The following is a 23,112-nucleotide window of genomic DNA, read 5'->3' as shown; positions in this document are numbered from 1 at the left end:
CTTCCTAGGGTATTTTTTTAATTATTATTATTTTAACTGAAGTCCTCATCTTACTTTCTCTTCACATACAAACATATTTCAGTCTTCGCATACAAACATATTTTAATATGACAAGCAGAGGGGCTCAGATCTCTTCATTTAGATCTCTCCAGATCCATTTTCACATATGCAACCACAAGGTCTAGAGAATCCTCTTATCTGCCAAGGCACAAGCACCTGATCCTGTCACATACACTGTGATTTGCAGCACAACTCAGAAAGATCCCATGTAAGGGGAAAGAAAGGTAGACTCAATTGCCCTGAATTTAGGTTTATAAAAAAAAAGTGGACTGAGGGACAGACCCCAAAAGAATGAGAGTTTTCATCAAATAATATAGTCAAGAGGAGGGGAAAGCACTTTATAGAGGTGGAAGAACTTCTAATTCCTTTAGACATGAAAGTCAAAGTAGGTGTATGTCAAGTCTGGTATGGATTGTCTGGGTACCAGTGCAGCTTTCTGGGGCTTCCTGGAATTTCAGAGTTATTCCAGTTTGTACGTACCCGGCCCTGGTAACTTTAGATGTTCAAGCAGAAGTTAATGGCAGCCTGCCCCTACTCCTTTTCAACACGTTACAGTGCCCAACTACTCCTTCCTCTTTTTCCCTTTTTCCTACGACGTGATCCCTCTCAGCACTCCTGCCTCAACACCCAGCTCAATTTAGTCATTCCCTTCCTAAATATTTCCCTTTATTCTTTCTCTCCCTTTTCCCATCCAAAGGAGTATTCTCATTTCTTTTTACTTCTGAAAACAGTACGCACATGTTCTTTGTTAACTTTTGTACTCGTATTACTACCTCATCCTCATTCCTCAACACAAAAAAGCACCATATAACAATAAAATTATATGAAATACAAAGCATCTAAAATTTATCTGGTGTTTGCCTACTTAAACTTCTGGGCACTACAAAGACAGGAGTCACCAGCAAATCCCCCAGATTTAATAATAAAAGCTAAATAAATCGGTACAGAAATTAACAATAAACAGAAGTTTCTCCTTGATCATAATTCTTCAGATATTTCTGGCTTCCTAGAATATCTATTAAAAGATGAGCCCTCCCTTAGTAGATTCTAATCTCCTTTAGCAGATTTGGACTCTTTCAAATTAGAGGAAAATAAGAGAAAGTTTGTGCTGCAGATGAAAGAGACCTTCAGGAAGAACATCTGATCCCCTTATTTCTGCAAGGCCTTTGCAAATCTCAGCAGATAATCAAGAATATGGGAATATTAGGTTGCCTTCTTGCTTCAAGAAATGAGATACTAATAATGCAGTACTGGGAGTGAGATACTTTACTGACATTGCTATATCCATTAAAACAGCTGGTAAGTGTTGTCAGTTTAGCATTTTAAAGAAGTACTACACTCACGCGTACAAAAGAATTATCTTAAAAGGTCATTTTTAGAGCAAAATTTTAAAGAGCTGAAATAATAACTCCAGTGTGAAAATGTCATGGCAGCTCCATCATTAACATAATATCTAAAAACTACTTAGAAATATTTCAGCATATCAGGTCATGTCAAGCATGTCAGGTCTTTCAATTATCTGAGCAGTCCAATGTCTACACTTCAGGTCTACACTTAAGTGCACAGTCTGTTGCAAGAGTAGGTGTCTGAATCTCTATTCCAGTGGCATTCTTCCACTGCTGGAGAAAAAGATATCCTGGAACTGTATTTTTGCTTTAAGAAAGGAATTTTTGTTCTGTAAAGACCATTTTAGGAGGAGTTACACAATAGTAAATCAGCAGAGAATATAGTCATGCTCACATAAGCTATCTTAAAAATATCATTTGCTATCTTAAAAATATCATTTTAATGAAAGCTTTGAGTTTTAAAGAAAGAAATGCACTAATAAAGCACTTCCTCATCTAGGGAATAAACTCAAGAATAAGTATGTGTTTAAATCATCCATCAACTGTGAATGGAGAAATAATAAATCCTATATCTACATTTTTTTCTGTCAGTAAGCAGACAGTTAAAGACATGACCTACCTGTCTGAATCCAAACACCAAACTCTTTTATTACCCATCAAAACATCACCATCTCTAGTAAGGAAACTGACCTCTTCAAGTATCCTTCCAGAGAATTGTTCCAGTTTTCAGTCTTTAACAGCAAGCACCTGTCTCAGTGATCTCTGCTCTTTTGTCTAGTATTGTACTGTAAGCTATAAAAAGACTGAATTGGATGCCTTTGCTGTTGTAAATTACAAAAAGAAGAAATCTAGTAGCGATAGTCTCTAAACAGTAAGACTTTAAAATAATAAGCTGCAGACTGCTTGCAAAGTCTAGTGCAGTCAAATGCTGCCATGTTCCTGTCAGGTAGTAGGACATTTCTTACACTCCCAGGCCTAATCTCAGCCTCAGTCTATTAATTATGTTTTGTCTGATTCTGTGGCATACATGGAATAATAATAATAATAATAAAACAGCAATATGTATCTTTAATAGAAGAACTTTCTGAACTTAAAAATTGTAGTAAGATTGGAAAGGTTAAGAAATATTTAAATTAGATTTTTAGTTCTGTATGAATTGTCATGCTAAGTAACGTGTATCTCCTTAGGATTGGAAATTATTTCTAAACTGTGCATATCTTTTACATACAATCTGACTTCTGATGCAGAAAGAGCTTCAAAGATACTGTCAAATCACAATGAATGATAGCTTTTCAGTTCTATTTTATATAATGCATGAAATCTGAGGTTGTCACTAATCATACACATCAAAGGTAGAGCTGGGCCCTTCTTTCTTTTGCTGATGCAAGGGTTAAATCCAAGAGGTAGGATTGATGGCTCATTGCTTTCAGATTAATGCAATAGTCAAACTCCTGCCTTCCATTCCCTCTGCTCACGGTGTGGGAATGCACACATGGGCATAACTCTGGGTGAAATTCTAGTCCTGCAACCCCATAATCAAACAGCTATTTTAACTTGAGAAAAATATATCATTTTGTAGATCTTTGTCAGCTCAAGTTTAACAGACCTAAACCAGAAATCTTCCCACACTTCACTTGGCTTTATATGCTTACCTTTTCTTTAACCACCATGACACCACCCCCTGTCACTCATGCCCTTCCAAAATACATCATCCTCAACTCAAAGCTCTCTGCTGATACTGTCGCTAAAGTTACACCCTAAAGGTTCTGTGTAAAACATATCCAACATACATCTGCCCATTCAGCTAAAATTCTGAAGGCTCATTTCCGTTCTCATTTACATCAATATTACTTTCTCTGATTTAAGAAAAGACTATACTAATGTTGCCATATATATTTTGAATGATTTTTCTCAGCTTCTACCATGTTCCTTTTCCATTTTTATTACTCTAATGAATTCTCCTCTGCTGCATCAGTCATAAATTACTTGCTTTTGATTTGAAGACTCTTCACAGATTACTTTCTTGCATCTGCCATTTTTTATGGCAGATGACATTTGCCATAGGAATTTGTTTCACATCATGCATTAGTCTCCTGTTCTGTGTTAAATTTTCAGGCAAGCTTTTTTCCCAGGCATCTGTCATGCTTAAAATATGTTTCGTATAAACATCTGCAAAGCTATTTTTTTCTCTTAAAATACACTTTTACCCATGCTGCCCCATGTTCAATGGACACTGTTTCTTACATTGTCTCACTTGTACTTCCCCGTCATATCTATATGCTTCTGTTTTTTATTTTATGCTTATATTTCTGATCTCTTTGGGGATAGTATTAGTATTATTTAGTATTTCCATGTTTGTGTCATTTTCCTGATTTATTCCGGACATAGCAGAATTTTGGGTCATGATTTAAGCTCCTAACGTAAAAGCTGTATAAGGAATATTAGCAATTATTATCCTGTAACCTTTAGATTGTGAACTCATCAGAGAAGCTGTATTCTCTCTGTAAAGTACATATAATTTGGGCCACTGTATAAACAAGTAATAATAATAATATCAAGAACTAATCAAGCATGAGAGCACAGAGGTGTTGTACTGGTTCAGATTACGGGTCCATCTAAGTGGACAGCCAGAGAAAAGCCGGAGCAGAGCAAGCATGTATGATATTTCTACTGTTTTCCCATTTTCCAATTATTTTCAGTTGTGCAGATTTCTTCATCCTGATGTGGTTTGTCCATTTAGTGACCTAGAAGAAAGTCATTTCTATAGGTGGTAAACACTGGTGCTGTGATACTAGTACAGTGTTCTCCAGTAGCTTATATGCCTGTGAGAATTAAATTCCTTAGACTATCCCTCTCACTATCTTATGAGAAGCTTCCTTATTTGTGTATGTCCCTGTTGAAGAAGAGCAGAACCAGGGTGGATTTTTTGAATTTTTTTGCCTTTGTAGAAATGTTGAAAAAGTTCATGGTCCCTGTCACAGAATAGATTCAGCTCTAAGACTTTGATTAGATCCTGCTCATTACTCAGTACAAAGTCAAGGTTTGTATTTTTGATCTGAGCGCACTAACCATTTATTCCATGAAAGAGTCATTCATAATGTCTAACACTTTCATCTCTGCTTTACATCTCAGTATGACATGCATCCAATCTGAATGGGGGTAACTGAAGTTTCTCATACTACTGTACTTCCTGCTTTCTTCTTGATTTTGCTCAGAATATTGCCATCAGTGTTGCCCATCCTTTCTCGGTGGTTGTTAATAGACACCAAATACTGTACTTGTCCACCTGAAACAGATCTGTAGAGATTCCAAGGTACTCAGTGAGGTAGTTAATTTTTTGTTTTAATTCTAATTTATTTAATGTATACTACTACTTTGGCTTTAGCACAACTTATTCTGTCTCCTGCCTATAGTTTGTGTCTTAATACTACAGTGTATAATTGCTTGTCTTCTTCTCACCAAGCTTCCAACAGATCTGGTATGTCATTTTTTTATTGTAAGGGAAGGCATTCCCCTTCCTCCATCTTATTTCTTAAACTTCTGGCATTTGTCTGTAAGCATATGTATCTCAGTTTTATTCTCATCTTGGGACTTCATTTAAATAACACTCAATTATTTTCCATTTCCCATATGAGTATTTACATCTTTCTGTCTTTCATTTAAGGATACAGAACTTCCAAGTTTTCTTTTTCAGTAGCATCACTGTTTTAGAACTGTGGGTTCTGTATGTGTTCTTTCCCAGTCTCCAGTTTAAATGCTCCATTATAACTTTCTGGTTTTTAAGTGTCAGGCTTAAAATCACGTAGTATGTCAAAGCAACACACTTTGTCGGGCCCAGAGTGCACCAGCAAGCTCTGCAACCTCTTCACACACAGAGATTTGGCTGCCTGTGCGGTGATGTGGTGCCCTGTGACCTTCAGACTCTGGGGAAACAGCTGGGTGAGAAGGTGCTGAGAGAAGCCTCACTGGAGCCCTCTGCCCTTTGGCTCGAGATCTGCATTTAAGCTTAAGCCCTCAACGGAGCTCCTCGCCTGAACTGTCTCTTACGCTTGTGCCTGGCCTTGCGCATCACTGATCCTGACTCACTGACTTGACTTCCTGGCTTGACCATGGGCTTGCCTCATTGCTGTGTCCTGGCCGGCAGTCTTCAGACCACTGGCTAACCCTGGTTACTATTAATCTGCTCTCTTTTTCTTGTATGGGTGCTGTGACACTGTCCCCTGTCCATGAGGACACTGCCCTCCTTGCCTTACTGTCACCATCAGCTCCTGACTCTCCTCCCTTTGTGGAGCAGCTCCCTCTCGCTGCTCCCCAACACACTCGGTCCCTTAGCCATTCAGATGAATTTCAGGTAAAGTACTCCTTTCATTCTGAAACTGCCCGCCGTTCAGGATGAATCTGCATCCTTCTTCCTTATGCCATCTAATCAAGGTAGTAAAACTCTGCCTTCCACCTCTTCCCATGGCCCCATGGGGTGCAGGAAGCATTTTACAGGATACTAGCATAGATATCTTGGTCTTCAGCCTCTTTCTCGTTTGCCTAAATGCCCTGGCCTTTGTCATTAGTACTCAGGTGCACCACTACCACTTGCTCCCTCCTAGCACTTCTTAGGACCCTACCCAGATTCCTTAAGGGGACTGCCACCTGGTAGTCACTGTGCAGGCCTCTTTGGGGTCACAAAGCCAGCCAGTTATTTGTGCAGTGACAGATTATTCTGCCAATATTGCCTTCCTCTTCCTCCTAGTCAGTAAAAAATTGTGAGCAATACAAGAAAAGAAAGTCATTCCATTCCTTTTTAATAATCAAAACCCACTCTCTGTTAACAAAAAAAAAATGTGAACAGGAGCTCATGATTCCCCCCGACTTCAGTGGGCTCTTGCTCAGGCTCTTAGTGACACTGTCTGACTGATACACGTTTTCCAAACGCTGTCCTTCATCCACCAAATCATTCTGTCGTTCAGAAAAAATCTAGGATGTAAAGAACATCTGCCACAGCAAAAACAAAAAGCACAGACTTGCTGTTACTAATGGAAAGTATTCTAAGGGCTTGAAACAAAAAGAAAGTGTATTAATTTTACAAGAATAATTATCTTAGATGTGAGTGTCAATGACCTTTCTCACATAAAGCTTTTCCGAAACAATCTTGTTTTGGTCTCACTGAGGAAAAAACAACTTTCAGTTAGGCTGACAAAAACCTTTATAAATTGCCATAAAATAAATTCTATTAAAGGGGGTTCTGTAGCATCCTTTCAAATTACTTTTAGTTATTATCTGTACACAAAAGAATTTGAGCTGGTCTGGTTTGGATTTGTATGAAAAATTATAATAAAATAATAAAAACAGTAAGCAATAAAGAGAGAAAATAATTGCTAAAATGCACTCTTTATGATTTTAATGTTCTCTGTTAAAACAAAAAATTTTGACATTTAGGAATCCCTTTTTTCCTGATATTCATTATCTCACTGATTAGCATAATATGTAGCAAGGATGATACAGAAGATGTCTTTATTATCATCACATATTTCATAAAAAGTAATCTGGTTTTAATCTGTTTTTATCAATTTATACAGGCTTTTGTTGAAAAATACATTTCAAGAATTTGAGCAGATTTAAGATCCAATTTATTGCAAAAGAAAGGGCATCCAGTTATGTTAGAATTTCACTTCATCAAGACACCTATACAAAGTTTTGCTTGTTATTTGATAAAATAGAAAACCAGTCACTAAGATGCATCTTTGTTAAGGTATGATGCTTTTCGCATACAGTAAAAATGCTGGCACCTTGCCTGGAAAGTGCAGCAACAACTGATCTGATCTCATCTCATTCTGTGGCTGAGGAGAAAAAAAGACTACAGTGAAGGCCAGTCTTAATGCCCTGCTACTGTCAATTGCTTGGCAAGGACACATAAGTTTCTGAAAACAGGTACTGCAAGTTGAACTGATTTTGCAAGTCTGGGAAAGGGATTTCACCTTCTTTAGTGGTAGTAGAGCCCCCCAAACTATCCCTATTAAAGTTAGACCTTGGGAGGTCTCTGTATTTAATTGTGTTTTATATGCCACGGTAAAAAAAAAAAAAAAAAAAAAAAAAAAAAAAAAAAAAAGTATAAATATTTAAGAAGTAATAGTGCTAATTTATTATTTTACAGGTCTGTCTCAATTTCAATTATTTCTTGAAAACTAGGATGAAATACTGCAGCTGCAGGATTTCTGAAAAAGAAGCTTTTTTTTCCCCCATACTGCTATATTACTGAGTGAGACTTTCAGAGAGATAATCTGTTACATATGAAAAAGAGAAGGGCAGATTTTATTTTATTTTTATTTTATTCTGCACTACTCAGCACATAGCTTGAGGTTCTCAGTTTGGGAGGTTTTAGTGGCAGTGAGTGAAGAGGGAATCTACTGTCACTGAGATGGTTCATAAACCAGAGATCCTCAAGAGATCCAACAATCATCCTCAACAACACCATTTCAAAACATGGGCAAGACCTCTAGCTAGAAAACATCACTCCATCCTCTATGAACAAATTTGTATGCTATACATTATCATAGAGCAATGCTCATTTTTATGCTTATACAGATTAGTTAGGCATATCATGTTGTAACAATGATAGGGACAAATAGCAACAACCCTGTTATTAACTTATTTAATAGCTGTTATTAACTTATTTAATAGAAAATAGCCTAATTTTCAGAAAATAACAGAAGAGCTCTTATTTGCTACAGTCTCTGAAATTTGGAAGGGACAATATTCTCATTCTGAAGATGTACTCTTCTTTGTCTTCTCAAATGTTCCAAAAGTTTATTTTTTTCCTAAAAAGATTCCTTTCCCCTTCTTCAACACCTTCCTCTTCTTAGATGAGGAGAAAGGGAGAAATGAGACAGCCTGGATCAAACTCTCTCCCTTTAATACTTCTAGAAAGGGAGAGAAAACCAAACATGAGGCTATTGGGATTTTTCTCATCAAACTGGAAATGGAATCAAATTCTAGAATGCTTTAAGTATTTTCCAAACCCAGAAAATTCTTTAAAATTAAAAACAGGAAAATACTTTTCAATTACACTGACATAATGCTTTTCTTTTTTTTTTAATGAGACATAACTCAACTGTAATGGTACATCCCTAGTCACAGTAAAAGTAGGGTACAGGTTTCACAATAAATTTCGATATCTGTATCAAATTTTGTGATTATGCAACCACACAGTGAGTTATTTTCTTGATCTGACTAAAAGTTAACCTACAAAAAAAAATGTGGCTCCAAGATTGATAGATCCAGTGCAAGCACAGGGCAGGAATACACATGGCAGGAGGAAAGCAGGCTCACCTGCCCAGTTCAGTAGCAGTCCTTATTAGATATGATTAGGTGTGACGCACGCTAGGCTGTAGCTACATGTTCAATTCAGTCAGGCATGTAGTGAAAGGTAAGTCCCACTGCCCCTTCTTCTGGGTGCTTCTTACAGGCACACCCTCTGTGCCAGCATCAGCTATGAGCTGGAATCGAACCAGATGAAAACAAACTTTCTGTTTTGCCTCTCTCCTACAGCATCACCAACAGTGGTGCTGGCACATGAGTAGCCAACGGCAAAGAATGGATGAAACTGTCCCTTTGAGGAGCACCTGCGACTTACTGTGGATTAAAATGATTGTGTAGCTGTGACCCTAATGATTCTGCATATTCTTTCTTGTTCTGTGTAATAAAATATCTGTCTGTCTGTACTATCACTACGATTTATTTATATTCTGTGACTCGAGGTGGCTCCACAGTACACAGTCTTTTCTGATACCCCTCAAACGACTCTTCTCACTCTTCCAAATTCCACGCTCTCATGAAACGAAATACTACTAAGTAGACTTAAAAGAGCTATCACCTTGAAAATAATGCTTTTTTTCCTCCAGACCAAATGGGAAAGGAGAGAGAAAGAGAGAGAGAGAGAGAAGAAGAAGCAAAAATTCATGCTGGCCTGAATTGTTTCTTTAGAGGATTGCTTCTTTAAAAACTCACTGCATTAGAGGTTTCTGAACGTAAATCACATGAATCATTTTAACTTGGTCAAGTTTTAATCAAAGCTCATTTTACCTTGTGAACAAATACACTGAATCCGAGCTTGAGAAGACAGATTACTCTTTTAAAGACTTATTTATTTTACTTTTAAAAATATAGCTCATCTCTAGAATGGCTTCTGTACAAATTTTTGTTTTGTGTTTGTTTGCTAGGATTCTGCTGTGGAGAGTATGTAAAATGTATTTTTATCAGACTTATTTTTGTCATAGGTTTTGCTTTTCAGAGGTTCAGCATTTTAAATTATATTTGAAGATACCAATTTTTAAAATTGTTAAGTTTGTCCATATCTGTTTTGCATTCCATGGGGAAACGTCAAGAGCACTGTGTGCCTGAACACTTTAGGAAAACTACGGGTGTTTGCTGTATGGATCTTTCAGACAAGTGTTAGTGTTTTGATCATGTCTCAGGAAATAGGGATGTCAGCCTGGAGGAGGGTGTTTCTTAAGGGGTGAGTTCCAAGGAGGAAAAACAGATGGGCAGAGACAGCATCAATCGAGTAACATCACAAAGTAAACAAACAAGCTACTCAGATGAATAAGTTTAGGGAAAGAAAGGAGGTCTCTTGGAATCAACGTTTTGGACCAAGGATGTTCTGAAACAGCAAGAAAAACAGGAACATTCTGTTGTCTTTAATCTGGTTTCTTACACGATGTAAAATGAAAACAGCATTTTGTAAAAAAAAAAAAATGGAAATACTTTATGAAAGTCCATTTTAATTTAGTTTGCTAACTTACATGTTCTGCTTGTTCTGAAAGAAAATTATTGATGTCAGTACGTACAAGAAAAAATATCAAAATATTTTGTAGTTTTTTCTTGCACAGCATTTTCACTTCAATCTAGACTTTGCTGTTCAAACGAAGTAAGAAATTCCATCTCAGAAGTCTTATCACAGGTATATATTTCATGCAATCACACATTGCAAATCTTTCTTACACACAAAGAAGGATGAGGGACTCAGTAATGTATCAAAACAAAATCCTTCCTCCATAAATATATTAATACAATAAACAGCATTTAAATGAAGCTATATTTAAAGAAAGGATAGTATGAGAATAAGGAAAAAAATATATCCTCCTGATAAACTGTAAATAGCACAGTAAGTTTTTAACAGAGCAGAAGTTTCCAAAAAGCACAAGCAAAACTAAAGAGTTGCCAAAGCAATTACTTTCATGCTCCTTAAAATACAGCTTTTGTGCTTTATTAAAGAGAAATGATTAGATACTTTATATGCCTAGAAATAGAACCCTGAGAACACAGAACACAGAACATAGAACACATGAAATTCATGTGTTACTGAAATGCCATAACCCAAAACTGCTGCACTGATTTTCTCAAAATTTGTGGTGGACAATGTAGCACTTTAATCCGCATCTAGACCGAGACAGGGACAATCTCCTTTCTCCTAAGCACACGGAATACAGTGTATTTCTTCTGTGGCCATATCCCTGAAAGGAGGCAAGCTGGGGCTGGATTTCACATTCTAAACATTCTGCTGTGTTAGAAATTATCTGCATGAAGAACTGAAGACTCAAGTGAATGTTACTTGGAGATATTTTAAGTGCAAAGAGATGATAGCTTGAAGATATACTAATTGCTTCTTTGTAACTCCCGGCATTCTGCCTTCCCATAGAGATTTAGCTTGCATCTAAATTGTATTTCAGGTGGCCAAGCCAAGAAATGTTTTTAAATACTGCCAAGATGTCAATAGTTTGTCCTCAGTTATAAATGCAGCTGCACACAAAATCAGGCTGCTCACAAAACTGATCTGTCCTTGCAGTATCTTACATCATAGCCTGTGTAGGAGGAACCTCAAGACTAATGCTTTTGCACAGTATGAACCATAAAACAGATATGAAGCTCTGAACAAGCTGACGAGGGCTTGCTAGGTTCATACACGCTGCAGGTCTCCTGGTTGTGCTCTGAGAGGTAACAAATGCCTCAGCCAAGCTGAGGTCTATCCCTGTGCATGGGCTTGTATCTCGAGTGATTTTGAACTAAAACATCCTGAAAGTGTGATATATTCTAGCTCTGCTTTAGGTTGGGATAAATTGCCTCTGGGAGCTGTCTATGTCTTTCTAATGATTTCAGAGGGTATCCTTGATTAAACTAAAACCCTAACTTTTGCACGTCTAAAGTTTTGTGAAATTAATTGCTCCCACAGTACATGTCATTCACTGAAACACAAGCAAAACACATTCCACCTTCATTCTTTCTAGATGGCTTTGTGTTACCCATCTGTGGGGATCTGTCACATAATTCAAATATTCCTAAAGTAAAGCATACTGGATATGTGAACTATCAGCAAAACATTCTTCTGCAATTTCTACTCAGTAAGCCTTCCTCCTCTGCAAACATTTACCTTCCTCTGAAAACTGCAGCAGAAAAGAAGTGGCAAATAATAATTTCTCTGGAAACTACTTAAATAACATTCTTCTAATATAGGAGTGTCTGACTTCCTGTTCATAGAATCATAGAATCGGTAAGGTTGGAAGGGACCTCTGGAGATCATCTAGTCCAACCCCCCTGCTCAAGCAGAAGTAGCGAGAATCCCCCTTTACCTTTTTCATGAAGAAAGTGAAAGCATAAGACTCATGTTAGTGAGAGACAAATAAGATTTTCTCCAACCTAGGTTTGTGGAAAACAGCTTGATCAGAATGATGTCTAATGCTGTCCTCAAAGGTTCTATCACTGTCTTAAATGAGAACACATTTTCGCTTATTGGAACTGTTGAAACCTTATTCTTTCTATAAATTGTGTTTCCAAAGACTGACATTCTCCATTAAAGAAAAAAAATAGAAAAATAAATTAGAATGCAAAATCTATTTATACTTTTCTCACTGCATAATCCTTTGCTGACACAGTTTGTACAGATAATGCCACAGCAATAAGAACAATACTTTGTAAACATACACTGTTTTCATGCTTCTTTGTCAACATTATACTGTTCTCTTTAATATTTGGAATACATAGTAAACGTGAGGTCTTATATATCATTCCTTACAGCTGTTGTACAGTCAATTACACTTTTTTGTGTATTTTCACATTTTAGAAACTGCTTATAAAGCAGCTTCTTCTGTCCCCAGACTGCTTGAGTCACTTCTGCGGCAGCCACATCTGTTTCTCCTAAGCTGGAATGCATCCTAGAAAAGTCAATCAGTAACAAACTACTCCTTTCCATTTTAGGAGAACAGCTTTACTCAGAGGACAAACTCTGGTCAGAATTTTATAAGTAGGTGATAGCAGATGAAGCAAGAGTTTTCTTGGTAGCCTGCACTTGCCTGTTGTGTCAGCCCTGGAAATTTGTGACGTAAATCAATGTAGACTGCCAGCATAAAAAAAAATCAGCAGGGATTTGGGCAGTTTGGTAAAACTATAAGCAAACAGAAGGTTATAATCAAAAGCCAACTTCAGTTTGGAACATCAGAGAGCTTGTAAGGACCATCTATTTCCTCACAAGCAAATATAAAAACTTAACACAGAATGGTCCAGAAAGCATCACTCAGGTAGGCACTTCTCCTTACTCCATACTAGAAACTAAAAAGCATCTTTGACAACCTGTAGCAATGTTAAAACCATTGGGATGAAGGATCAAAAGCCTCAATTATGGGACAATTACTGGAATTAAACCAGAATCACTTTTAATATTTCTGCAACAATTTGTCAAGTGGTTGAAGTAGCACCTAGTTCAAAACACAGTTCTATGTAATACTATTGTTTACATATCCAGTGACAATTTTGACTTGCTATTAAGACTTTATCTGAACTCCAGAAATAATAGTTAGTTTTTCAAATCAAATATAAGGACAGCCACTGGGAAAGACTGTCTTTGGATGTAATTGTAGCAAACACATTATTTGTAAAAGGGCACTGAGCCAGCATAGTCTTAGAGGGGAAATGACTATGATTTCTTGTGCTCTTATGGTCCAGTCTAAGCCTTTCAGTAGAGTGCAAGTTTTGTGGCTTATGCTTCTGCATCCTAACTTGTGGCAGATTATATAATTTAAAAAAAAACATTCCTAAAGACCTGCAATTTTATCTGCTCTCTTGACAGAATCTAGAGAACAAGTAAGGTCTACAATGTAGTTTCTTGCAAGTATTTGATTCTTGGTGGTTCTGCTTTTGCTAAGTCATCCTCTTTCTTTTTTTTCCTAGTAGTCATTGAATGATTACTTCTTTAAAAAATAGCATACATTTGATAAATGCTGATAATTAAAACCTGAATATTTTCATCTGTTATTATTGTTGTTTTATGTTTCTGTCTTTGATTGTCTGCCATTTATAACTATTGCAGTCTTTAAACTGATTTTTTTTTCCAGTAAGCTGAGAAGAACCCTTTCTGGTGACACATACTTTAACTTAGTTGCTCATATGCAGTCTGTTACCTGAGGAGCTTCCCAGTGTTTGAGCCCACACTGCTCCAAAAATCTCTGAACAGGAGAAGAAGAAAAAAAAAAAGACTTTCATTTATACTGAAATAAGCCAGATTTGGATCTGTTAACTGACAGGAAAAACAGCTCAATATTCCACTACAAACAACTGACCATCTGGATCCCTGTGAAATACTTATTTTAATAGGTTTTCCATGCAAGGAATGGATAGGAGAATTTTTATACCAGGAAATGCCCTGCAAGGACATTTCTTTTTATACTGTGTAGACCCCATTTTATACCTTCCACAGATAAACAAGAGATTTTTAATGCAGTTTCACCAATAGTACTGACAGCTGAGGAACTGGGATTTTATAAAAATTCTATTCAGGAACAAAATTCAGCAGATTAAATACTTATAAATAAATATAAATTTTGCCAAAAAAAAAGTGTTAACTTCAGGAAAGGAAGATTAAGGAAATCCCTGCTTCACTTTATTACTGATAATTTCACTTTTTGTTAAATAGCACACATTCATCATCCTTTCCTGCATAAAATCACTATTTATTTTCATTTTAAAATAACAGACATTAAAGTGAGGCTTTAGTTATTTCATAGTAATTAGTATTACTTTAAGGCTTTAGCAGCCTATGTAGCTCTACAATTAAGAATAGTGTCCCAGAAGTTCCATACATTAGGGCTCATACCTTTAAGTTTAGAAATAGCACTATAAAAATCCAAAACGGTTTGTATTTGTCATATAAATTAATGACTGTAAGTTATATGCATAAATGTGAGTGAAATAAAAAAAAGGTTTTCCTGTCCTCACTTAGTATTAATACTCTTTGATTACTGATCATATTAGAAACTCTAAAAAGCTATTCTTCCTTTAGCAACAGAACATACAACCATTGTCTTTTGTTTCTTGTTCAAATCTCTAGCACCCCGTCACCTATAAGCAGAAATTTTACTTATCTAGGTGCTAGCAGGTTATATGACTTGTGCTTTATATAATAAACTCATGCTGACGGAATTCAGCTGTATTCTTTTTATAGAATAATCTAATCATAATGCTAAGATTCTTGGGTACTTTTAATGGATGTATGGAGACAAGAAGCTTCATCATCCTATTCAGTGAGACAGATATAATGGAGAAAAGAAATAGGCTCAATATTTATGCACCATATATGCCAGTATCACTTGTTTTTTAGCTCTTTTTATAGCCCTCAAGTTTTGTTTTTAACAGTATTCTGCTGTAAAATGTACAGTACCAATGGAAACAGCAAGAATAAATAAACAAAAAAAAAAATCACAAACCACAGAAAATCTTTAAAAATCTATGTATTTGTTCCATATAAGTCAAGGTATGCCTTTAAATATTCTTCCAAAGTTTTAATATCCATTTGGTTCTCTTGGAATTTCTTCTCTGTTAGAAATACTTTATAGTAATCTTTGCATTTTTGCCAGACCTACCTTCTGTCCTACAGAAGATCCTCAGTTAATACATTGTTCTGATTAACAGAGGAACATTTTTGATGAGATAGGACAATTCACAGTGAATTTAGTTTCTTGATCTCTGAACAATGAAACATCTCCACATCTGTCTTTCCTTCCTCTTTTTCTCCAATTAAAATACATGATAACTCCAAAAGTGATTATATTTTTCTTTACTTTTTAAATTGACTGATTCTGTCAAACCTAAAGAGTGCGATTCTTCAAATAACCTCTGATTTTATTACAACTTCATATTCTTGTTCTTCAGGAGATCAGGTAGGTTCATACTTGTGACTGAAATTTACTGCTTTTAGTATAAAAAAAATTAAGCATACCTAAAGTGATTTTAAACAGAGTAGAAATCTGTGGATATATGATTCATAACAACAGAGAAAGTTTAGGAGAGAAAGGCTGTATAAACAGGAAAGCCACAGAAAGGAAAATGAGAGCATGTGGAAAAGAAGAAGAGCTTTTGAAACCAAAAGCTCAAATAAGCCTAAGGATAAGAACAAGATAAAATAATCAAAGAAGTGAGAAACAGAAAGCAAGAGGTGAGGCTGTATAGCAGAACAAAAAAAAAAAAAAAAAAAAAAAAAAAAAAAAAAAGAAGAGAGAGAGAAAAAAATAAATGATAAAGCATAAAGCAACAGAATAACCCGAGGACTTGATTTTCAGCAGTGCTGAGCACTACTGCAAATCTAACCCAATAGTTCTTAATGGCCTGGTTCATCACAAAACCTTGCCAAAAGAGCTGAAGGATTTACCGATTCACTTATTTAAAAAGCACAAACCTACACAAAAATATCTTCACTCAGAGTAAAAGAAGTCATTAGTCTAACTAAAGTATCATAAATTTAATTGGCAGGTGGAACACAAAGACATGAAACTTTAAGAATAAATAAATGTGTTTACTTTCAGATTCAGTAGCTAAGTAATAGATAAAATGGTAGTAAAACTCAGTATCTTTATTTAGCATCTACTCTCAGTAAGGAAATAGATGTATACCTGGCATCTAATAGAAAATTATTAGTCTTCGAGGAAGATCAATATAATGACAGCATTACTATAAATTATCTAGGAGTTGCTATAAATTAAAAAGTATTCCAAGGAACCACAGATCCATAATCACAGCATATCCCATGTAGCGGGTTCATTTTACATTCAGAATTTCACCAGACGAAGCAATTGAGATATTACATTTTTAGCAATGGTCGTATTTTAAATGCATTACGTCATGATTTGTAAGATTATAATAAAAAATAATTTTGCTGTTTGTTTTCACATTTTACTTTTTTTCATTTGTAAAATTCATCATCATATAAAAAAGTCCAAGTAACATGAATAACAAGCCATGTGTATGAACACTGAACCAGCCAGAGCTATACAGGCCCAGGCACTAAAAGCTGATGTACACAATCCTTAAAATTTATGAAAGCCCATGAAATGTGTAACAAACTTTGCAAACTGATCAGGTACTGTGCCTCTACTTAAATTCATAAAAACATGAAAAAACAGCAAAGGACAAGTATCAAAAAATCCTGGAAAGTATATAAAAAACTGTATAGATTTCCTAAAAGTAGGTGACCAAGACACACCTAGTAGAAATAATGTTTCCTATGATCTTGTCTTTAAAGTGTAGAAATATATAAGCTACTCAAAGTCTCTAAAACTTTGCCATTCAGCCCTGCATCAGCTATGCACAAGAAAGCACTGTTTTAAGCTGAAGCAAGCTTCACTTAGCTGTTTCAAGATGGCTAGTGAATATCCATCTACCCTTTGGTCTCTCAAATGCACATTCCTCTGTTATCCTGCACCTGCTTAGGCAACAGGTAATTTCTGAGATGCAAATATATGGTAAAAAGTTCAACTTCTGTAATAGAGGGTGAGTAGTCTGTCCTTCCAGTCACCCTTGGAGGTCTCAGATATTTCTTTGGTAATAGATGTGACATTATTACTTTCAATACTTTTAACTGACTGTGTGGAAAAAAATGTCCTTTTCACTTGGAAAAAAAAAATTCTGTCCCCATTACACAATGTATGCTGAAATGGTTAACGAAATCTTGGAGCACAATCAACTATGCTACTTTCTATTCATCAATTTTGAAACAAATACAGGCAAATAATATGACTACATTCCTCCAAACAAAACATTGTTATAACTGTTCTGGTAGCATGATGGTTGAGGTGCAATCCACAGTCATCCAATGATGACATGTCAAATACATCTGTACAAGTTCCTGAATACGGCTGACTGGCAGCATTTTTGTCTTTTTCATGATGATCTGTCAGCCAAATGAAGCTGGCTTTAGCAAATGGGAAAAGGTTGGATTAAGAGACGATAAAGAAAGAATCATATGATTTTTAGAATTTGTTGTGACAAGGACAATTTTTGAAAAGATGTAGAAGCCAAATTGTGGAACCAGTAAGTGAAATAAATAACGGCTGTTTGTCTAAATATATCTGTTCTCTGACATTTCATTCTGCTGTATCATAAATTTTTACTTTGATATACATCCACACAAACAATTAGTGGTGATGTAAAGACCAATTTATTCTGCTTTTAATTTACAAAAGGAACTCATGGTCTAAAGCAAGAAGTGGATCAGAGCAAATTAAGTGGGAAAAGACAAGTTTCTCAGCATTCATACAGAAATATGTAGTTATATATAGAACTATATATAGAAATATGGAGAAGTAAAATCATAACTTCTTTTTTAACTCCGTATGGAGACCTGGAGGTTCCCAGAAAAAAATTGCCATGTGTATCATATGTAAACTAAATTTTAAAATCAAAGGTCTCCCTCAGCACAATACACCTAACGTTGGTGCTCCTGACTCTAGAGGAATAATCCATATTGGCTAATTAGTTTGGCAGCTTTGAATTTCACTTTTTTATAGACAGTAAAACTCTAATAATCTTGTCTCGCCTTTATCCTACCCCCTAAACTTTTAACCCTGCTGATGGTAACGAAGCACGTCGAAGATGAGCAGGAAGCGCGCCCTCAAAGCTCACCAGCTAGGAGGCAAGGGCAGGCGGGGATCCGCACCTGCACACAGCGCCCCGCGCAGGGAGCAGCAGCAGGCGGGGGGGCGGCAGCGTAAAGCCGGGCACGTCTGAGGGGCTGCTGCCTCGCCGCGGCGTGGAAGAGGCTGCGGGACGCGCGCGAGGCGCCCGCCGAGAGGCGCGGGCAGGGGAAGGGCGCGCGGGCGGGCAGCACGCGGCCCTCGCGCCCTAACGGCCGCCGCGCGACCCCGCTCCAGCTGGCGGGGCGCATGCGCGGCGGGCAGCGCGGCGCGCGCGGGCGGCACAGCCCGGCGTTGGCGCCGGCTCAGTTCCCCCCCGGCGCGGCGCGGGGTGCCCCGCCGCGTGCCTGCTTCCCGAGAGCGGCTGCCGGCCGCGGCGGCGCCCCGCGGCCGGGCGCGCGCGGCAGCTTCGGCGCGGGGCGCGGCGGCCGCACGCCGCGGGGCGCCGCGGCGGAAGAGGGCGAGCAGGCGAACGCCGGAGCTGCTACATCCGGGCTGCGGCGGCGGGCACCTGCCGCGCCGGGGGCCTCCGTGACATTGGGCCTCGGCAGCCGAAGCGGGAGGACGGGCTGCGCAGCCTGGTGGGGAGCGACACCTCCGGCTTTGCCCGCTGCAGCCATGTTTCGCGTTATGGTCAGCCACGCCAAGAAGCACCCCAGCGTGAGTACCGGCGGCAGCGGGCTCGGCGGTGCGAGCCCTGAGAGGCGGGCGGGTCGCGCTGCGCGCTGGCGGCCGCGGGCCGTTCTCGCGCGGCAGCAGCAAGGCCCCAGGTGCCTCTCCTGGGCGGCTTCTCCCCCGCCCAGTTCCTGCCTCTGGTACAAACGGCTGGGGCCGTTCTGGGGAACGGAGAAACTCGCCTTTGTTTCTGAGAGACACGCGTTACCGTGTGTTCAGTAGTGTCGGCATCTTGCAGCATGTTCTTAATGTGTATTTTTCAGGGAGCTTCTGTAATCCCGGGGGCGTTTTGCACACTTGGAGCTTGTGTTTAGGCTTTAGAGGGACGTGTAATATGCGATGTATCGCACAAAATGAGTGAGCTTGTTCCATGGCTTGTCACTGGTGTAATCAGAAATGCTATGTAAAATAATACTTTTGTGTTACATTGTATTTTGCGGCTGAACATATTTCTTGTTCCAGTTGATTCCTCTGTTTTTGATTATTGGATCTGGAGGTGTTGGCGCAGCGCTGTATGTCATGCGTTTGGCAGTGTTCAACCCTGAGGTCTGGTACGTATGATATAATGTACTGCCTCGCCTTCTTGCTAGACATGTTAAAATAAACTTCTCTTTCTCATTTTTTGTGTTTCTGGAAGCCTGAATGTCTTTTTCCAACATCACTTGCACTGAGTTCCTGGTGATTCCCTTGACCGGGAGATTTGTTTATTTAACATACACTATTTAGAGACTGCTGACAAAGGGCTTTGTCTTTCTCTAAGGAAATCTATTTGGTCACATAACAGTCCATGGTCTAATAATCTCAGTGTACATATAAATTTTACTTGTTATGAAGGTAGTATGCTGATTTTTCTTAATAGGTTCCCATATCTTGTGTTTCTCTCAATAGTTGGGACAAAAAAAATAATCCAGAACCTTGGAATAAGCTGTCTCCCAGTGACCAGTACAAGGTAAAACGCAAAGCTGTAGCTTACTTGCTTTAAGAGATTTGAGTGCATTAGAAAGTAGCTGAATGTGTAATATACTTTTTCTGCTGTTCAAATGTTGTTTGTCTCTAGAACCCAAAGTAGAGAACTGAAATTTAAAAATTTTGTAGAGTTGGATGATGAAGTGAAAGGACGCCAATTACAGAAGTAATCATATATTTCATCTCTTTCATACAGAATAATACATACGTAAGAGTGAGAACATACTAGCTTATAATGCTCAGAGAGATAGATAACCAGGAGAAGGAGAACCTCTTCAAGATCTTAACTGAAGCCTTTAAAGTTCAAAACTTTACACAAACAAAGCAGGAAAATGTCAGTATTTCGTTTAGAAAACACTAAATTCAGTTCTGCAGTTGATTTTTTGACAAAAAAATCAGTTGTCTGTAATTAAGCAACCAGATACGATAGAGCTGTTCTTTAAGTAATTTCAAGTTACTTCATTGAGCTAATAAGCAAAAATGCAAACTGTATGTTGTAGTTTACAGAAATAAAGCTTTTATCATTTATTTTACTAAAACAGTAAACACTTCTTTTAGTGCTTCGTTACATTTTATTTTCCTTTTTATTTTACAATACGATAAACATAGTTTACATTTTTGTATTGCTACTTTGGCTGCTCTGAGCTTAGTAGATTCCAGTTAAGAATAGTTTAAGACTATCCTCAAGCTACTAAAAAAGCAAACATTAAGCCAATTTCTGTTTAGTGCTATATCTTCCTAAGCTAGTAATCTAAAAAAATAAGCAAAACAAACCCCAAAATAAAATACTTTGCAGTTTCCTCAAAAGTTCAAGAACATAATACTGTATTTTCATTATTGCCTCTGAAATGTTGCTAACTGTTCCTTAAATATGTAAAAGAGGCAAACTCAATGTAGTGTGCGGCATAGATTCTCTCAAAGAGTGCGTGCCTTCTGTAGCATTCCTACTCAGTCTTAGCATGCAAAAACAACCTCATGGTTTACCATATTTGGGTGTGTGTGTCATTTCCAAGTCTGTGCTATGGGAAGTAGAAAGGCAGAAGTTCTAAATCGAGGATGACTTTAGTAAAATGCCCTGATGTAGGAAGTTTTAGCTTTTGATTACATTGTTTTTCTTTTGAAGACTTTTCTCAGGAAAAACTGAAGAAGTCAATTAACTAAGAAAAGAGTTAAGACCTGATGATTGTGTGGGAGTTGCATAGAAAGTTGTAATTAAAATGACTGTGCTTGTGCAATCTTAACATTTTCAGTTGAGGGATGGGGGTTTTGTTTAAATAGTTAAAAAAAATATATATTTCCAAGTTTGACCTTTTGACTAAAGATAATCAAATTGATGGGTAAATACTTCTTATGAATCAAGAGCTGCATACTTCTTTACTTGGTGTTCAGGCTGTTAAAGTTGGAGAGCTGTCAGTTCTTAGGTTTGGGTGCACTTTAATGCCTAGTTGAATTGCTAATTCAGACTATATCCTAAATTGGTCTTGTGAAAGGCTCATCTGCAGTGTTACAACAGTTATTGCCTTAACTGTAGTAATCATTACAATTTAGTCACTGTTTGGTGTTTTGTATTTTGTTTATTTGTTTGTTTGCTTTATTAAAAGTAGCATGGTGTCAAGTCAGACTGGAATGTCAAGATACAATTTTACTCTGTAAATTCACTGTCCTAATTGACTACTTGGAATGTTATAAATTGTTTGGACTTCAACTGTGTTAATATTAACTAAGTTGGGGAAAAAATCTATTCTTACCTTCCTTCTTTCTTGTCATGTCCTGCAGGGATACTGTTCTAGATTCATCTACTAAACTGAGCTTGGCTTTAGCAGCACTACTCTAAATGTTTCCCTTGTGACACTACTGTTCATATTTACCATGCTTTGTCCTACTTGGCAAGCCAGATGTACTTTATTGCTTCCTGTATGTAGGAGCACATAGATTTTGGCAAAAAGCATAACCCTAGTAGTACTATAAAAGCCTCCTGTGTATGAACTTTTAATTCTGGGGTTACAGAAAAGATTCTGGGTGTCCCTTCAGTTGTGGACACTGGAAGTTCCTCATATTTAGAATCAGGAGATCTAGTACGGTATGCACAATGGAGATGCTATAAAAAGTTACTGCTCTTTAAAGGATTTTGTTGGCAAGAGGGAGGTAGGGGGAGTTGAAGCATTTATTATGGTCCAGTGCACTGACTGCAAACTGGTTTGTTTCCTGACATAAGTTTTAGTGATGCATGGGGCCTTTTTCTGGTAAATGCCATAGAAAATGTTTAGTCAAGCTTCTTATTCTGGTCAATTTTTTCCTCTTCTCTTTCCCAGTTCTACTCGGTTAATGTAGATTACAGTAAACTGAAAAAAGATCGTCCTGACTTCTGAACAACATTCTCTTCTCCATAAGCTGCACAGAAAGGTCTTCCGGAAGCCGTCCGCACAATTATCATGCTTAATCATCCAGGAAATAATTAAGTCTGCCTCACACTGCACTTGATCATGTGTTTAAAAGTGTTCTTTTGGGGCCTAATAAATGTGTGAAACTTGAAGTGTCTACTCTTTGCTCTTATTTTGCAAAATGAGAACATGCTGACATTTACAAGTTCTTGTATGATCAGATAAATAATAAGCAAATGCTGATTCATGTTTGCTCAACAAGAAAGAAAAGTTGTCTTGACAGGCTTTATACTCAGGCTGTTGACTCTGGAAAAATAATTGTGCATTAATGTAGTGTACCAAACTGCAGGTGCTTGAGAGTACGTACTGCAAGTCAGTTTTATGTGCATTATTTGGTTGAAATTACCTTCTTATTTCTCTTATTTACCAGAATGCTGAATAGTTTTCATTTACTCGCTTCAGAGACTTCCATGGTTCCTGAAGAAGAAAAGAACTACTGTAATTGAGATACTGTTTATAGTGGTGGGCAAAGTCTCCAAGTTCTCTTAGGGACTACATCTGTAGTTAGGAAGTAAACATTATGTGGCAACACATTTTGTTGTCAGTTTTAGAAGTATCACATTTAAAATAGGAAACATTTTAATACCTTGTTAACTGTAATCCTTCCAGATTTTACTAATATAGTAATACAAGTACTATTAATGTTGTCTCTAAATGCAGTACATTAGAATTGTTTTCTGG

The 23,112-nt window shown here is 37.5% G+C and overlaps 1 protein-coding gene across 1 annotated transcript; it reads left to right on the top strand.

Annotated features, from left to right (window-relative positions):
* Positions 1 to 18,864: 18,864 nt before the first annotated feature.
* NDUFA4 (NDUFA4 mitochondrial complex associated) lies at positions 18,865 to 22,523 on the top strand. Its single transcript, XM_062567767.1, has 4 exons — positions 18,865 to 19,009; positions 19,487 to 19,575; positions 19,913 to 19,973; positions 22,303 to 22,523. Exons 1-4 carry the CDS (start codon positions 18,968 to 18,970, stop codon positions 22,357 to 22,359), a joined length of 249 nt encoding a protein of 82 aa, XP_062423751.1. The 5' UTR covers positions 18,865 to 18,967; the 3' UTR covers positions 22,360 to 22,523.
* Positions 22,524 to 23,112: the final 589 nt, after the last annotated feature.

This window comes from Rhea pennata, chromosome 2, assembly GCF_028389875.1.
Source record: "Rhea pennata isolate bPtePen1 chromosome 2, bPtePen1.pri, whole genome shotgun sequence".
NCBI lineage: Eukaryota > Metazoa > Chordata > Aves > Rheiformes > Rheidae > Rhea > Rhea pennata.
The sequence above is the reverse complement of the archived record's forward strand: the minus strand, read 5'-3'. Positions and strand labels throughout refer to the sequence as shown.